This window comes from Ptychodera flava, chromosome 6 (assembly GCF_041260155.1).
Source record: "Ptychodera flava strain L36383 chromosome 6, AS_Pfla_20210202, whole genome shotgun sequence".
Taxonomy (NCBI): domain Eukaryota; kingdom Metazoa; phylum Hemichordata; class Enteropneusta; family Ptychoderidae; genus Ptychodera; species Ptychodera flava.
Genome location: NC_091933.1, coordinates 22,673,701 through 22,692,350, shown reverse-complemented (window position 1 = coordinate 22,692,350; position 18,650 = coordinate 22,673,701). Strand labels below are relative to the sequence as shown.

The 18,650-nt window shown below is 38.3% G+C and overlaps 1 protein-coding gene across 2 annotated transcripts in view; it reads right to left on the bottom strand.

Annotated features, from left to right (window-relative positions):
- Positions 1-1,453: 1,453 nt before the first annotated feature.
- LOC139135180 (uncharacterized) overlaps positions 1,454-18,650 on the bottom strand; it is a 110,600-nt gene continuing 93,403 nt past the window's right edge. For both annotated transcript variants that reach the window (XR_011552943.1, XM_070702446.1), the window contains exons 3-4: positions 5,278-5,519; positions 1,454-3,025 (exon numbers count right to left, since the gene is read on the bottom strand). Coding sequence is in view for 1 of the 2 variants with exons in the window: in XM_070702446.1 (XP_070558547.1) it covers positions 5,279-5,519 (241 nt within the window). In the remaining variant the exon portion in view is untranslated. The remainder of the gene's footprint in view (positions 3,026-5,277; positions 5,520-18,650) is intronic.

The following is an 18,650-nucleotide window of genomic DNA, read 5'->3' as shown; positions in this document are numbered from 1 at the left end:
CCAAACTAACAGACACAAAACAATGTTTTTATTATTTAAGGTGACAGTAACGAATTGAACAAACCAACAAGGCAAATACTCGACAGTACAAAGCGTTTAATAATTGAGTATACGTCGATGGAAAAATAAACAAAAATGGCAAATAGTCACTTAAATAACAGGGAAAACGTTCCATCTGTCAGCCATATGAATCTATCGAGTTCTATCACTTGATATTAGACACCTATCGATAAATTTTCAGTAGGCTATCCTCCAATCGTTCGAAAAAAATCAAACATTCAACGCTTCGTAGTGGACACATTTCAACATATTTGTCATATAAGCACAAACATACATACATACATACATACATACATACATACATACATACATACATACATACATACATACATACATACATACATACATACATGCATACATGCATGCATGCATGCATGCATGCATGCATGCATGCATGCATGCATGCATGCATGCATACATGCATGCATACATACATACATACATACATACACACACACACACACACACACACACACACATACATACATACATACATACATACATACATACATACATACATACATACATACATACATACATAGACAACAATATAATCGTTTTGACGACACTCAATGTTTACTCTCTCTCTCTCTCTCTCTCACTGTCTCTCTCCCCCTCTCTCTGCTATATATCATGAAATCGTTTTGATGATACTCATCAATAATGTTAACTGCACTCATTACATAATACATCCATAATGAATATAGCCTCGATCACAGTCCTTAACAATTGTTCTCTCCGTTGCAAGCCATTTGCGCTGCATGGTTTTACTTGATCTCAAAGAAACTCGATGCCAAAGCAATTTACTGACACAAAGCATTATTCTAAAGATATTGAACACAATCATGTATTCATAAATGGAAATCGTGTAGAAAAGAGGACAATAGATTGGTCCATCTCCGTCTTGCTGTTTTGTTGCTGAAGGCGTGTTGATAATTAAACTACACGCATTGCAAATCAAACTCTTTGCGTTTCTGAGACCCCCCCCATTGGACCTCCTCTAACAAAAGTCTAAAAAAATCACGAATAATTGCTAAAAATAAATTAACGTTAAAATCGTTGACAGTTTGTTGAACAAGACTCATTTCAAAACAACATCTGAACTCTGTACACATGATCAACTGGTTTCAATGACGCCATGTCACGAATTTATCATGTCACGATTATCGATAAAGGAATAATTAACTCCCTCCTCACTCTAATAAATGGAACGAGTTTTGTTTGCCGTTCGCCTGTCGTAGGTATATCCACTGCCCCTCACGTCCTCCGTGCTATCAGTTCAAGTCTTTGGATAAATGCAGTTAAAACCTTGAAAAGGGGGCAATGATTTTCACCGTAACCACATGTCATGGTAGAAATTGTCCGTTTACTGATACACACACAAGCCTGCACGTTACATTTTATTTTTTTATTTCACAATTACAGCTTCAAGACTAAAACAAATTACATCACTTTGGCGAAATATCAACGGACGCACATGACAAAGTATAATCAACGGATATTTACTTTCAAATGTTAAGGGTGGCACCGGACAACTCGGTGCCAGAGATAATGACCTTTTTTAAGAGTCCATTGACCTTTGATTTCCAATAAATGAAGTTTTCGAGTTTTTGAAAATTATTTACAAAGCTCTTGTTTTGCCTGGAACATTACTGCATTCTGCAGTTTTTATTTTCTTTTATCGCTCTCAATTGTAATTGAAACACTGATATAATGTGATAAAAGTTTGTATGAAAAGCAAATTTTTTGTGATATTTATATGATTATATTACATTAAGATACATCTCAAGTCTAGTTTATCTATGTGTTTCATGGGCTAATAAATACCCCCGTCTTATAACATTCGTTGGGACATTTAATATCAAAACGTTAAGGTAAATAGTAATAAAATGTATCTATCTACCACAAGTTCCGAGAGAACAATTATGTACAAAGGCGTTTTCATGTGAGGTAATTGATTCTATTTTTGTGCAGTTATTGTCGTACAAAACAGTTTGGTTACTTTCAGTTGGCATTGGCGGACTGATGTGTACCACGTGACATTGCAAACACTCGCCGTCACACTATAAACCGCGGAATAGGAAGCCAGCGTGTTGTAAAGACCATCTTAAATCCTATATTCACAATTATTACATAACGTTTACTAACATAAGTTTTCTTTACAATATCTGAAAGGAAAATCAAGAGTGTAATGATATAATATGAAATGTGTTATCTAAACTTTACTTCTTAACGACGGAATCATCGAAAAACTTGACGCATTAAAATAAAGAAGTCCATTTACTTCGTAGATAAACTGAGAGGAGAAATGAAATAAGAGTTCGATTAAAATGTCGATCTGAAAACCCCGTGGTTCACGATTGTATTGGGCAGAACGAACGCATCCCATATAAATGAACCGTCTTTGGTTTCTGTTGCCCGTCATCACGTCTAGCAAAAGACGGTGATTATGTACCTTTTTTATTCATCACTGACTTTTTTTTCAATTTGATTCATCCAGAAAATCACACCTGTGATTTCATATGCATCTCCGATTATTGTCATTGGTGATCAGTTATTTCCAGACAGTAGTTCGAAGAGCCAATGAAGACGGGGCCGTCTTGCTCTCTCTCTCTCTGTATAAAATGTAAATGTTTATCTCATATCAAAAGCGGATGTCCTTAGGGTATTATGATAGCGTACGAAGAAACTCGATCACAATCGCTAGCTTCCTCGGTCTGTTGGTAATCTGGTCTTCGGGTTCATTAACTATGCATAAAGAGTTCGCCTTCATTTCGGAATCACTGACATTTACGACTGAGCAATGGATAGAGATGGTGATAAGTATTCGATCCGTTTCCAATGGGCCACATTGATCTTTTTTCCTCTCGACGTGATTTCACTACTTCTGAAGAGATCCGCTGAATTAAAGTTTGATGTTGTTTGATTAAGTGTTCCGATTAGAGAGACTGGGTGACGTCATCATCTGAGGGAAGGAAAGTGGAAGAAGTGTGTTAGAAAATAGCTATATATATATATGTGCGTCTGTCTGTCTGTCTGTTTGTCTGTCTGCAGTATGTCTGTGCTGTTTCCTCGGGTGTCGGGGTAGTCATTGCGCAATACCAAACCAATCATCGATTAATTTCTTAATTTGACTAAAAATTCACCGCAACGCTGCAGGGCTTTCCGCTCGTTATGGTTTGTGTGCTGCATGGTGGCGCACTAAACTTACTCTTCAAACACTCTCAACAAGCTGATGCTTCCACTACGTTCATTGTATGTAGCACACAAGTGCATGTAAATATCCGTGATTCCGCGAGTGGCAAGTTATCTTAATGCCATCGATAATAAGGTAGTTTGTTGGGATATATTTGTGTAGCATTAATTAGTAGACCACTACTTATGCCGACTTAAGAGCAGGACATTTTTTATTTCCCTGTCTTTTTAATTCTATTGTTTTATGTCCGACTGAACGAAAACATAAGAAAATTTGAATACTAATGAAAACCCGAGCTGAATAATGTCGGTCTCATGCTGAGATTCAAATATTGGGATTTCGAACAGCAGATGAGATTTTAGCTATCAACAAAATAACAACCAAAGAAAAACCCTATTTGCATCCCCAATGCAAAAACAACAACCTAAAATAACCAATGTGGATACCATGGAAACGACAGCTGTAATTGCAGTATGGATACAAAAACAAAGATGGATGTTTCTCTTCGATGCGGATGCGAGTGACTGTTCGGAGTAAACGACAACAGACCGTAAGACTCGAAAAGGCCAGTAACGTCTTTTGCGTAGTTATCACCGCATACATTTAGGTACACGTATATTCAACGGAGTCCTGGATGACAGAAACTGACGAGCATAACAGTGAGCATCATTGATAAGCAAAGATTTGACACAAACTTTGCGTGTGATATGCAAGCTTGTATCCTGAGATACACTAAGCCAAACCACACGTGTGCCCTTATGTTTAATGCGACCGTCGAACAAGAAAATGCCTTATCTTCGCATAATGATTACATTCGCCACTTTTGAACTCTATATCTCCCCACTCGAAACGTGGCCCGGTACAAATTGCCTCGACATACATTTGCGTGAGGTGCGATAAAGATCTGCTGACTAAATTGGGTGATACCGAGGCACCAGATTCTTGCAGAATGACTATATCCCGTGACTTGGCATATCAATGAGCGTGGAGCCGCGCCATACGTGTCGTGGGGCTGTGGTTATGAAAAAAAAAAGCATAATGCATGCTCACAACACGTAAGGCGTCGTGCTAGGAAATGTCTTATACCCTTTGATTGAAGCAATGACGTTATCGCGATGATAATGTTTCCCCGGGAAGGTCACAATCCACAAATCAATTTTTTACAATATGCCTTGTGATTACATTTCAGAATTGTTCATCGAACCCAGAGCATGGGATGAGCACTTTTAAGCAGCGTTTACACACGTCGCTGGTTCCAGTAATAGACGCTGGAATTAAAATCTGCAGCACCATCTGTAACTCGATTCATTGGATTGTGAGAGAAATTAATATCGCTGAAACTTTCCCTTCAGTGTATACGCAATTCATTCAGGCTCTCCTGGTATAATAAAGCCTTCAAATTATTCACGGTGTTTTTGAGAGCTGTCAGAATCGATACAAATCCGGAAATCGGGGCAGCAGTAAGAACGCACACCTAGCAATTACCGGGAAATAAAACAAACTGACACAGATGCAGCCTCTTTAACACTATAAAAATGCCATACCCATAGGGGTTAAGATCGTTTCGTTGCCCGGCACCGCATAAAAAAGCGAAAATGGCATGATTAAGTATTATGCTGAACGTATGCTGAAGATTATCACAGTAGTATAAATCGACCAAATGGGAATTGCAATTAATTGCTATCATTTAAGTACACATGCATTATAATATTGTATATAGTGTGCAGACAAAATAGCGGTGAAATTTAAAACGTCCACAGCTCACATAAGGCAGAGGGGACATGAGTCGAAAAGGAACAGGATGTCTTTTGGCGTGCGATGCGGTGTTGTTCACCGAGGTTATTATATTGCTTGCTAATTGAACTTTTGATGTTGCTCGGCCATACTTGATCAATTAATTTAGACGTTTGACGATGAATATAAAAGAACATAGTTTCACATGGTCTTGCACGCTACACATTTGAAAGAATGTTTTTTCCTTCCTTTTAGCGCCCCCCCCCCCATTTGCTGGTTTAACGTACCTTACAAGGCACTGAATGATTGTATCGCCACCCCGTCATTATTCTCTTTGTAGGTGTCTCCACTCTGCTGCGAAATCACTCTCACTTCCTCGGTACTGGGGGCTCCCTGATCATGGACGTCTGTCTGATATACCGATGACCCCGGGGAACGCCCGTAATTCTTCCATGCCACTATGCAACCGGTTAGGTAGACGGCAAAAATCAAAACACCAAGCGTTGTCACGATCGCGATGCCGGCAGTTCTGTAACGATACATCGTAAATATATTTATTTAGTAACAATAAATAGTCAATGAAGGCACCTTAAGGCGAGACTACATACCTTAAAGTTGTTACTTTATTTTTTTCGAAATAGTTAATTATTAATGTTATAACGTCATTCTTTTTTCTTGCTTCTTAGGAAAGTGACTTCGGCTCATTTGCATATTTGGTCCTATGAGCAAGATGGCTGCTTTAAATTTGCCGAGTATTAGCAGCCAGCGTCGGGCATACTAGCTCAAGAGTGTATGCGCGAAGACGCTAAAAATTTGTACCGTAAAGTGTAGTAACTATATGACGCATTCAATTTAATCGGATTGAAAGAACAGTTGAACGCTGTTAACCACTGAATAGGAGCAAAATATCACAGTGTTCCGGCGAAAATGATGCTGTATTCAATATATATATATATATATATATATATATATATATATATATATATATATATATATATATATATATATATATATATACATATATTTGTATGAGTATATGAGTATATGTGTATATGTATCTTTTAAACTTTATAGTCTTACATATGGATAGTGTGCATATACCCATACATGCACGCTTATATGATACAGGTTTAAACTTTATGTATATGATGTAGTACTCGTGCTAAATTTCCAATGTTAACAGGTAGAATTTACTGAAAAACAATACAGAAACTTGTGAAGTATTTATTAAAAACTGGTTGTCATTAAATGAGTGATGTTACGAGCGCATCGTTTTTATTTCGGTGATCTGTGGGAATAAAAAACGGCGGACCACACGTATACCTGAGTGAAATTACACCTATCAGTATCGTGAACTCTAGTTTACAAGAAGAAAACCTAAAATTATTTCCTAACATCACACACATACAACTGCGCTGAGACCGTCGATCCGAACATGATGATTGTGAGTGTCAGAATAAAATGACAGGTGGCATAGCAGTACGACACTTTCGTACTTGACCGATAAAAAGTATCAGGATGCATTGCAAGATGCTCAGACTATCTGTAAATCCAATTTTGATGTCTCCTTGGTTAAATGACAAATTGCGATTCTAAAGTGTTGCATGTCGTAAATCTACATCCTAAATTGTCAGGGTGTTCAAAAGATTCAAGCTGATGGACAGATTTGCTATGGGCTTTCAAACGGCGCGTTTATATTAAAAAGAGTTTCAAAAATTGTCGTCTGCAGCATGTTTGATAAGGTTGCATCATTTGCGCTGTCAGTTCCACGGAACCGAACTGTTTACACGTTGTGTCACGGTATACCATCGACAATTGTTATTCAAAAGTCCTCAATAAAGTACTGAATACGGGTTTCTGATGCAGTACTGAAAGCTTTGGAGACATTAACGTCAGCCACAGAGAGTGAATGTGTTATCGCCATGGCAACGTGTGAGAGAGTAAACGCTGCACAGGAGGCATTTCCATAGGACGGGCGATGTGACTCCACCATGTTATGACGTTCACATCAGATAACACCATGCACCTAACTGTCCTTTCAGCATGATAACGAGGCGCGACAAAGAAAAGCAAATTGCTATTTCGTCGGCATGGTCGAATTATCGGCGAAACGGGGAACAACTTTTACAATTATTATTGTGCCCGTATTTTAACACTAGGCGATTCAATCAGATAGATATTACGGTGAATGCCGTGTTCCATTGATTGCAATCTTGTGGGATTTATCAAGCAGAGTCTTTTAGGAAATATGCTGATCGCCGTTTGATGGCAATGCGTATTTGATGAAGAAATTGCTTCACAATGTAATATCCACGTTTAATATTCAGGTCTCGACATGACGTAGTGAAAAGTATGTGTGTAAGACCTTGGTTGAGAAGGGATTTCAACTCCTATGCCGAGGCAGGCGGTGCGATTGAATATCAAAGTGTGTTTGAGACCAGTTCCAACAATACCAAAAGCAATAAGTGCATTCAAAGCCATCTTTCGACGACGTAACACATAATCCCCGTGATGTAGCCCGACCCTGCCATTTACGCGGGAATATGTAAATATTGCCGACAACAGGTCATGGAAAGAGGCTGAATAAAAAAGATCGATTTCACGCAAGCGCTCACACTAAAACATGTGTAAAAATGCCCGCTGTTTGCTTCTAGAGCCGCTGGCACAGTATTAGAGCGATAGGCTTCCCATCGAATGAAGAAAATTACCATCATCGCTTCTAAGGACACTGGCTTATTTTTGTTGAAAATGTCGTAAAATCGAAACGGTTTTAATTGGGACACATGAAACTTTTATTCAAAATCCGCTGTTTACTGACGACAGATAACAATGAAGCGGGAATAAGGTACTGTGATTCGAATTTTCAGTCATGGTCTCAGCTTTTTAGGTCGCTCAAATGTAGTCGCAGATTTGAAGTCGTCATCTCATATTCATGCACTCCGTCTGGACTCAAAGTCTCAAGACAATTCCGTTCAAATTTGATGACAAGCAGTCGACCATTTACCAGTCTGTTGATGTATGATATAATAATAATAATATTTAATATTTGGTTCTTATATAGCGCACATATCCACAAGTAGATGTGATCAAGGCGCTTTACAATTATTATTACCCCTGGTCACTGGACCTAATATGATACCACTGAACTCCCTGGGGAGCAGACAACAGCTCACATGTGCAGCCAATAAGCGCAGCAGAGCTAAACGCACACATAACAACCTCTGTCCTACCAAGTATACCCATCACTCCTGGGTGGGGAGAAGCAATGAGGAATAAAGTGCCTTGCCCAAGGACACAACACCACAGCCATGGCGGGGCTCGAACTCACCATCCTTTGATCGTGAGTCCACTGCTCTAGCCACTGGCCCTTGATGCCTCCACATGGTTTTATCATCGACTTGGGAGCATCAAACGGCTTTCAACGTCTAGCAAGGCAAATTCTGTATCGTGATGTCAACAAGCATAACCATTTGGCGTGAAAAATCGGTTCCCGCGGTTCCTTATTGCAGATGCTACTGAAGCGATGTTTGTTGGCTCTTGTTGGACGTCTGCATCGTTATTTTTGCCGTCACTCCGGACCTTTTATATTCAGTAGGCGCAGAGACCCTCAATCATGAAATAAGTAATTATGGGTGAAAGAACCTTCGATGTTTGCTTTAATTCTTCAACTAAGTGGCATTTCCCGCAATTTAACATCGGAACGCTCTGCGATACGGTCATCTGTCATTAAATGACGATTTGATTAACGGCGCGGAAGCGACATGAGTGTGCACTGCCCAGGTCGCTGGAAGATAGATGAGCTACGTCGGTGTCTAACAGACTGTAGATGGGGATTTTGTCAAAAGCTGACGGTCTAGACTGTCTTCCAAGACGAATACATCAAAACCTAATTACCGAGGTAAATTAGGTCTAATTGGAGTAAATGGGTAATCAACATTTTGCAAACGATGCGGGTTGAAGTACTCTCATGGAGGGGACTCACTACTTTATCCACATCATAAAGGTTAAGGTGGTTGGAAAGGCTATTTTTGCACCAATTCTTTTCTCAGAGTTAATGTCAAATTTCAAGTGTTAGAATCAAGATATTGAGTTCAAATTTTCAGTATAACTCCCTTAGTTAATATTTTCTCTAAAGAATATAAAAATTGTATATTTGCAGCCATGATTTTGAAATATGACACCAGTAAATATTAAAATTTAATTTTTCATATTTTTTTTACATATTTGAATTTAATAATAATTGGATAGTATTAATATTACCAAATTAGTCATAAATATGTTGACACTATTTATTGTAAGATTTGTACGGCAGGATTTGTAAATAAAATTTGTTTTTATGATTTTACATGGGTTTATATATCAAAAAATTATTAAAAATTCTTTCAAATTTCAAAATGTGATTTTTCAAAAAGTACTTCAAATACAGGAAAATTGTGCCGTACAAATCTTATCTGTAACCTTGTTAATAGGCTGTAAAAATTCCATGTCCATATCTCATTTCAAAGTTGGATTAAATTGGTATACAAATTATGTAGGAAAACTATTATTCTGTCGAAAATGCTGAAAACAAGCCATATTTGCCCCTCTTTTGAAGTCATAGAGCAGTTTTTTTGGTTAATCTCACTTTGACACCTCTTTGACACTCAAAGAATCTAAAAATGCATTTACAATAGCAGTCACTCACTCTGAATGCCAGCACCGCCTTGTCAAACTTTCCTGAAAAACAGCAAATAATGACTTTCCCTTTTCAAACATTTTATTAAAAGCTAGGGAACCTCTGCCATAGTTAATACACTAAGGACTCCCCAACTTCTTCTTATTTGGTCAGTTTTTCAGAAGTTTTAACAGGCTATAACTCTGCAATGCCTTTGTGCCCAAATGTCTGGTTTTTTTTATTCCACAGAGAATGTTGACTACTTTTATATTTTAATAGTTTTGTTGAAATTTATAACTGACGCTCTAGCCTTTCCAACCACCTTAACACACTTGGCGGTCGTTGACTCCATACCGACAGATCATCAAATGCGACACTGCCCAATTAAAAACACAACAGGTTGTTTTGAAGCAAGTCTCGACATAGCATCGTCGAAAACATGTGTTTAACGTAATTTAAAACATTAGCGAATAAGGGTAAGCTTTATCTATCATGAGCAGTTTTCTATAATGTCAGTTGTTCATAAATTACTGTGATAACTCGCATCATCATCCAAGAACTGTTTTGATACTCATAATTGGATTGTGATAACTGAATTCATATCTATCGTATGATTGAAGCAACGTCTTTCACAGTATTGTTCAAAAGCCCATACTTAGACGAACTCGACAGACCGACAGACAGACAGACGGAAAGACAGGACATTGACCTAAAGTAACACAATACCAAGACGTTGAAGAAGCAGCATCTCAGGCGACCGAGTCTGTTAGCTTGGCCCCTTAAAAATAATGATAGTGCAATTTGCGACAGGCGAAATCTACATCTATGCGGAAGTGAGGATGCATGTTCCATCTACGCTAAAGCCGAACCGAATATCCGGACGAGGTGATACGAACAACGGAAACAATCTTCTCAAAAAGCTTTTCTTGAAGACTAAACTATACATTAGCACACTCTGTACTACGTTTCTTCATATACTGGTATTTCTCGTGGTTACAAAGCGACACTCAGAGAAGCACATATTTTATTTTGCGCATTCTATTGTAGCTCTGATTTGTACCTCCCCTTGTGTCAATTTTCTTTTTCTTACAATATCTAGTCTTTCTAAACTCGAAACGGAATTTATCGCATGCAAAAGACTGCGGTATTATCATATCCAAAATGGCAATGCGTAGGGTAAAATCACCCTCGCGAACGACAACACACCGTTCGTGCGCAGCAAGGAATTAGCTAACGTCACGTGACCAGACGAAGGCTGCGCTCTCTTCATTCAAAATGCATGACGGGAAGCGGCAGAGCATGGCAGGTCCGGTACATGGGATCGATCACCAGATCCATAGGTTGATACAATACTACCAATGAACGTTGAAGTTACTTATTTTCAAATGTCCTCTTGCAACTGGCTAGGGCGCATCGCGTAGATACTGATCGTTACAATAACGATTGTGCAAGTCTTGTTTGTTTTCTAGAATATGCTATAGCTCTTTGTGACGTGCCCGCGGCCAATCAGTTAAAATGATATTATGAATATTAGAGAAACACATATCGATATCCGAAACAGCTGCAAGATATCGACCCGTTATCTATTGACTCAGAAACAGACAGAAAACAGACAGAAACAGATGCAATAGTTTAACCCGTTTGAGAATATATATATATATATATATATATATATATATATATATATATATATATATATATATATATATATATATATATATATATAAGTATAGTTCTGCATATAGTTCCCAGTGTTATTTGTAGCGTGGCTAGGTAATAATTAGGGGCCCAAGCCGACCGGCTGGGACCCTATTGTTATTGCTCAAGTTCTACTACTTCCTCTTCTTTAGGGGCCCAAGCCGACCGGCTGGGACCCTATTGTTATTGCTCAAGTTCTACTACTTCCTCTTCTTCCTCTTTTTAGGGGCCCAAGCCGACCGGCTGGGACCCTATTGTTATTGCTCAAGTTCTACTGACTTCCTCTTCTTCTTCTTCTGCCATTTCTTTGCTCACCTAGATCTCTCGAACGGCTGAACGAAAACTTCTCAAACTTGCAGGGGTAACAGGTGATGGGTAGTACTCGTGCACCTGACCCTTGAATTTTTAATTAGTCATGTGACCTGGCTACAATTTTGAAATGAAAATGTTTTTTACTGTCCCATTTCCATAAAATTTGACCGATCCAAAATCTTTTCGCAAACTTTATAGGCAATACTACCTAGATGCTATATATGAAATTTCAAGGAAATTGACCTGGCGGTTTTCGAGAAGAAGATTTTTAAAGTATTATTTTTCTGATTTTCAATGACCTTTGACCTCCCCTATACTTCTGCAGCTAAGCTATATCAATGGCTTATTCTGGCCTATGTAAGAGTCATATCTAATTCTGGGCAATCCAATAGAGCCAGAGGTCTGATTTTTGGTATATAGGGATAACCACGGAAAACAATTTTTTTAATAAAATGTCACATGACTTCCATGACCTTTGACCTCAAACATACATATATGTCCATAACTAAGTAACCACAAGTGCTACAGCCTTCATATTTGGTATGATGGGAGACCTTATGACACTACATCTTGTACCTCATTAATTATGCGCATATCTAATTCTGAGCCAGCTAATAGAGCTAGAGGTCTGATTTTTGGTATATAGGCATAACTTAGCAATACAATTTTTTTGACAAAATGTCATGTGACCTTCATGACCTTTGACCTTGAATATACGTATATGTCCATAACACAGTAACCACAAGTGCTACACCCTTCATATTTGGTATGATGGGAGACCTTATGACACCACATCCTGTACCTCATTAATTATGCGCATATCTAATTTTGAGCCAGCCAATAGAGCTAGAGGTCTGATTTTTTGTATATAGGCATAACTTAGCAATACAATTTTTTTGACAAAATATCACGTGACCTCGATGACCTTTGACCTTGAATATACGTATATGTCCATAACTCAGTAACCACAAGTGCTACACCCTTCATTTATTTGGTATGATGGGAGACCTTATGACACCACATCCTGTACCTCATTAATTATGCGCATATCTAATTCTGAGCCAGCCAATAGAGCTAGAGGTCTGATTTTTGGTATATAGGGATAACTTAGCAATACAATTTTTTTGACAAAATGTCATGTGACCTCGATGACCTTTGACCTTAAATATGAGTATATGTCCATAACTCAGTAACCACAAGTGCTACACCCTTCATATTTAGTATGATGGGAGACCTTATGACACCACATCCTGTACCTCATTAATTATGCACATATCTAATTCTCAGCCAGTCAATAGAGCTAAAGGTCTGATTTTTGGTATATAGGGATAACTTAGCAATACAATTTTTTTGACAAAATGTCACGTGACCTTCATGACCTTTGACCTTGAATATACGTATATGTCCATAACTCAGTAACCACAAGTGCTACACCCTTCATATTTGGTATGATGGGAGACCTTATGACACCACATTCTGTACCTCATTAATTATGCGCATATCTAATTCTGAGCCAGCCAATAGAGCTAGAGGTCTGATTTTTGGTATATAGGGATAACTTAGCATTACAATTTTTTTGACAAAATATCACGTGACCTCGATGACCTTTGCCCTTAAATATGAGTATATGTCAATATTCACAAACCACAAGTGCTACACCCTTCATATTTGGCCGCCATATTGGATTTTACGTAAAACATGCAATTCCCACTGACACGTACAGTAACTATGAGATGATGTTCAAAATCATACTTTTCCAAGATCGAATTTTGCACATAATATCATTAGTACAAGATCTTTCAACCATGTTATCCGCTTGGGCCCCGCCAACGCTGCTTGCAGCTTTAATTCTTCTTCTTCTTCTGCCGATTCTTTGTCGACCTAGATCTCCTAAAAGGATGAACGAAAACTTCTCAAATTTGCAGGGCATATAGGTGTCAATTAGTACTCGTGCACCTGACCCTTGAAATTTTGATTGGTCACGTGACCTGGCGGCCATATTGGATTTTCCAAAAACCTAAAAACGGCTTCTCCAGAAGACCTAGGGGTCTAGTCGATTTGAAATTTTTTGTATAGCAAGCCTGATTTAACGTCTTTAGAATTTGCAAATAAAATCGCGTGCGGTCACATGATCTTGGCCGCCATATTGGATTTTCAAAAATACTCATTTAATCTTTAAAAATCTTCTTCTCCAGATCCAAAACACCGATTAAGGTGAAATTTTACTCATGTCATCCTTAGTGTCATCTCTTTCAAGTTTGCAAAAACCATTTCGATCGGTCACGTGGTTTGGCCGCCATATTGGATTATGTGAAATCACAATTTAATCTTTAAAAATCTTCTTCTCCTGAACCGGTTCACCGATTGAACTAAAATTTTACATATATAATTTTTAGTGTGATCTCTTTTAAGTTTGCGAAAAGCGTTTGGATCGGTCACGTGGTTTAGCAGCCATATTGGATTTTGCGAAAAATCGTAATTTAATCTTTAAAAATCTTCTTCTCCAGAACCAAAACACTGATTAATCTGAAATTTTACTCATGTCATTCTTACAGTGAACTCTTTCAAGTTTGCAAAAAGAATTTTGATCGGTCACGTGGTTTGGCCGCCATATTGGATTTTGTAAAATCGCAATTTAATCTTTAAAAATCTTCTCTTCCAGAACAAATACACAGATTGAACTAAAATTTTACACTCATAATCACTGGTGGTAGTTCTTTTTAATTTCCAAAAGGCGTTTGGGTCAGTCAGTAGGTTTGTTCGCAGTATTGGATATAGCAAAAATCTCAGTTTAATCATTAAAAATCTTCTTCTCAAAAACAAACACACAGATTCAACTGAAATTTTACTCATATCTTTCTTAGTGCGAGTACTTTCAAGTTTGCGAAAAGCATTTGGATCGGTTAAGTCGCCTCAATGTTCATAAGGCTACAGTCTAATACCTCGTCAGTCAGAAGATCGATTAGTGATGTATGATTTCGGCGCCTTGTGTAAGGCAACTTTGGCGCCCAGGTTTTGTATGCCAGGATGACGTTGTCAAGTATACTGCCACGGAAGTACTTAGAGCAGTGTGCCACTAACTTTAAGGGGTGGCCGACTGGTGTGATTGACTGAATAAGAGCGGGACAAGGTCCCGCCAGGGCACAATTACTGGGGTCTACGCACAGCTGATATGTGAGTGTCAAGGATCATAAATGAAGCTATTCGGGTAATGTTATGTATAGGTGTCTGAATGCACGCTCACTTGTTCATAACTAATTAAAAAGAAAGATACATGACATTGCAAGGTGTGGTGATTTGTTTATTTTTCTCTATCAGACATGCATGGAGTGGCCCTGGTGTGTTGCGTAACTGAGAGCATGTAGCTGATTAAAGATGTAAACAAGACCACATCAAGCCCAGTGTGTTAATGTCATAAAAATCGCTGATACACATCGATTAAAACAACACCTTGTTTAATAAAGTTCTGCAGCTTGATCGTATTTCACTGTAATTGCTTTGTGCCATTGCACGCCCGGTCTGTGAAATCGCCGAAATTTACCCAATATTTATCAGCGATTTGGGGACTCTAATATCGATACTAGACGATAGTAGAATGACCGGACCTGTGCTTCGGTACGCCAGATCTGTGAAATCGCCGATATTTACTCGATGTTTATCGGCAATTTGGGGACTCTAATATCGATACAAGACGATACTAGATTCTGTCAAATCGCGGGTAAATAACCGATATATATTGGAGATTACACCACCTTACAGTTCTGGTCAAGCCCGACTTCCAAGGATTGACTCTAACTTCAATACTGGACGAAACTAGATTCTGTCAAATCGCGGGTAAATATCCGATATCGGAGATTTCTCCACCTTACAGTTTCGGTCAAACCCGACTTCCAAGGACTGACTCTAGTTTCGATACTAGACGATATAGATTCTGTCAAATCGCGGGTAAATATCCGGTACATATCGGAGATTTCACCAAATTACAGGTTTTGCTAAACCCGACTTAAAAGGACTGACCCTAGCTTCGATACTAGACGATAGTAGATTTTATCAAATCGTGGGTAAATATCCGATATATATCGGAGATTTCACCACCTCACAGTTCTGGTCAAACCCGACTTCCGAGGACTGACTCTAGCTTCGATACTAGACAATACTAGATTCTGTCAAATCGCTGGTAAATATCCGATATACTAGACGATACTAGATTTTGTCAAATCGCTGGTAAATATCCAAAATATATCGGACATTTCACCACCTTACTGCTCTGGTGAAACCCGACTTCAAAGGACTGACTCAAACTTCGATACTAGGCGATACTACATTTTGTCAAATCGCGGGTAAATATCCGATATATATATCGTAGATTTCACCACCTTACAGGTTTTCACAAATCCGACTTTCAAGGACTGACTCTAACTTCGATACTAAGCGATACTAGATTCTGTCAAACGATCAACTCCATGACTCATTTAGCACTTTCCATGTGTATTTTATCCACACACTCTACATTAGGCACCATACAATTAATTCTTGTTTGCTTTTCGCGTGCGGGTAGGATTTTCAATGGACGAAATCTGAAAAACAAACATAAATCGCCTGCTTAAAAATAAGGCGCGTTGTGCCCTTCCTTTGTTCGCAATGACGCAGGCAGTGTTTCCGCTGCCTGCTCGCGAAATCGCAAATGCGAGAAAAAAGTAGCGTTTGGCGAGAAGATTTCGGCAAAAATTAGCCAAACTTGCGAATCGAAAATTGCACTATGATGTCATCACTTTGTCTGTCCACGCGCTGTCCTGCATTCAACTTGAGACGTAATGCTTTATCTCTGTTCATCCCCGTCAGAAGATCGTATTTGTAACACATACAGTAATGAATAACATTGTAACGAAATAGCTCACAAACCAAAAGTACCCCATATGTTTACCATGACTATTTGACTAAAATGTTACTAAGTTTTGGGTTGGACAACTTCGCACAATGTGCCTACAGATTACTCCGTGCACTGTGCAGTACAGTGTCGTCGTCAAAACTGAAGGATTGTAGTGACGGTGAAACTAAGCAAAACGGTAAACTTTCGTTTTAGACTTAGGCAGCTCCACCAATATGGGGAGAAACCACCCCTAACACAGGTTCTAAGCGCAAGTAGAGCTATGAAATGGAAAGAAAGATTATGATCAGAGTAGGAAAGTCGACTGGAATTTGCATGGTCAAAAGCTTACGCCTTTTTTGTCAACGTAGAGCGAGTAAGGCACTCCTGAACGGTGAAAACATTGGTGGTGTATTGCTGCCAACAAGAAAATATCTTTACTGACGTTCGGAACTTGTGTGAATTGGCCTCCTTAAAGATGAATTCGCAATAATTTCAGTGTATTGTGACGTGATATCGTAATCAGATTTTCAGAGAAGGTGCTCGCTCGTCCGCCGAGTACAGTTGACGTAGGGCTTCCGCATTCATATTGTGCCAATGCGCAAGTCTTGTCGCGATATTTGAGCATTTAACTTGACTGTCAGTGAAACAAAAAGATGTTTTTCCATATCAAATCATTATGTGTTTTATATTTTAGGGTTCTCTTTACGTAATAGACATGAACATTTGGATTTATGATCCATGATTTCTGCGATCCTGGCATGATTCCAGCTGGCCGTGAATACGCTCTGACGTTTTTGGTGATGACTCCTGACCCAAGTGTCATCGATACGCTGTGCGCTGTCCGAGCATCGCTTGCTAAATTCATCGAGCTACCAAAGCTCGCTAAATTAAAGCGTAAAGCAAATGTATCGAAAGTCTAAAATGCACACATTTCTCAAGTCTGAGACTATTTTACTTTTGAACTGCTATGAGAATGGATATCTAATTCGTTTGAAAAACTGGTATGCTGAAGCAGGTTTCGTGCCGTTGTCTATAGCGATATGTACAGTACAGCATTGCTAGCTATTACATGTTTGTAACTTTTAAATATAGCTGCATCGCATACGCTTAACTTTTGACATGTATAACTAGCCTTTAAAGTTACAGCTAAGGGAGCATTTCACTCAACAGAAACAGTGCTCAGAACTAGTATTATTTGACTCTTAACAAGGAGGATTCGTACTCAAGGCTGTTATGGTTTGTTCAGCTACCCACTCTTCTTATTGCAAAAATTGTAATCTTATCAAAGAGACAGTATTTTCAACTTTTACCACAATGTTTAGCATTTATTTCCTGAGTGACTACTGCATACTTTGTTATTGCCAGTAACTTTTGCAGTTTATTATTTGGAATCTTCAGGTTTTGAAGAACACCTTTTTGTTCTACCCAACATTTTCAAATTCATAGTATACAGGTCATCAAAACAACTAGTATGCCAAGAAAAATAAAACATTACTTTCTTATCCTAGACATATTTCAAAAATTATGTGGTGACGCGGGTTTCTTTATTTATTCTTCAATCAACAACGTGGGAAAAAATGACAACAACATACGAATGCACGCAGAGATAAATGAACAGCAGTGTTGCTTTATTATTTTTGTACAGCAACAGTTCAGCGGTTTGACTTTAAGTGCAACATTTGCAAATTTTTCACAGAGTAATATAACAGTGAAATACGTGTACAGTTCTGAATGGAATGTTAGTGTCAATTATTTAGTTTATGGTTCTGTTTTATACATGCACTATCGTGATGTATTTTTTGCAGTTTTTTCATTTATTTCCTCATTAGCAGAAAATAGGTGGACACAGCAGATCTGAATTGACACGCGCGAGGATGAGAAAAAAAACTTTATTTTTCTTGTCATCACATCAGTTGTATGGCTTACAAGTGACCACATAATCAGTTGAAATTTATTGTAATGCTATTTACCGTTTGTCTATGACACACACACTTTTCAAAGTGATGTAAATGGGAAATCGGGAAAACGATCTTTGACACGAAATTTTCATGTATAACAACTAGTTTAAGGATTAATCAACACATAGGACACATGGTAAATTTCCAGTATGAGTCTATGATGATATA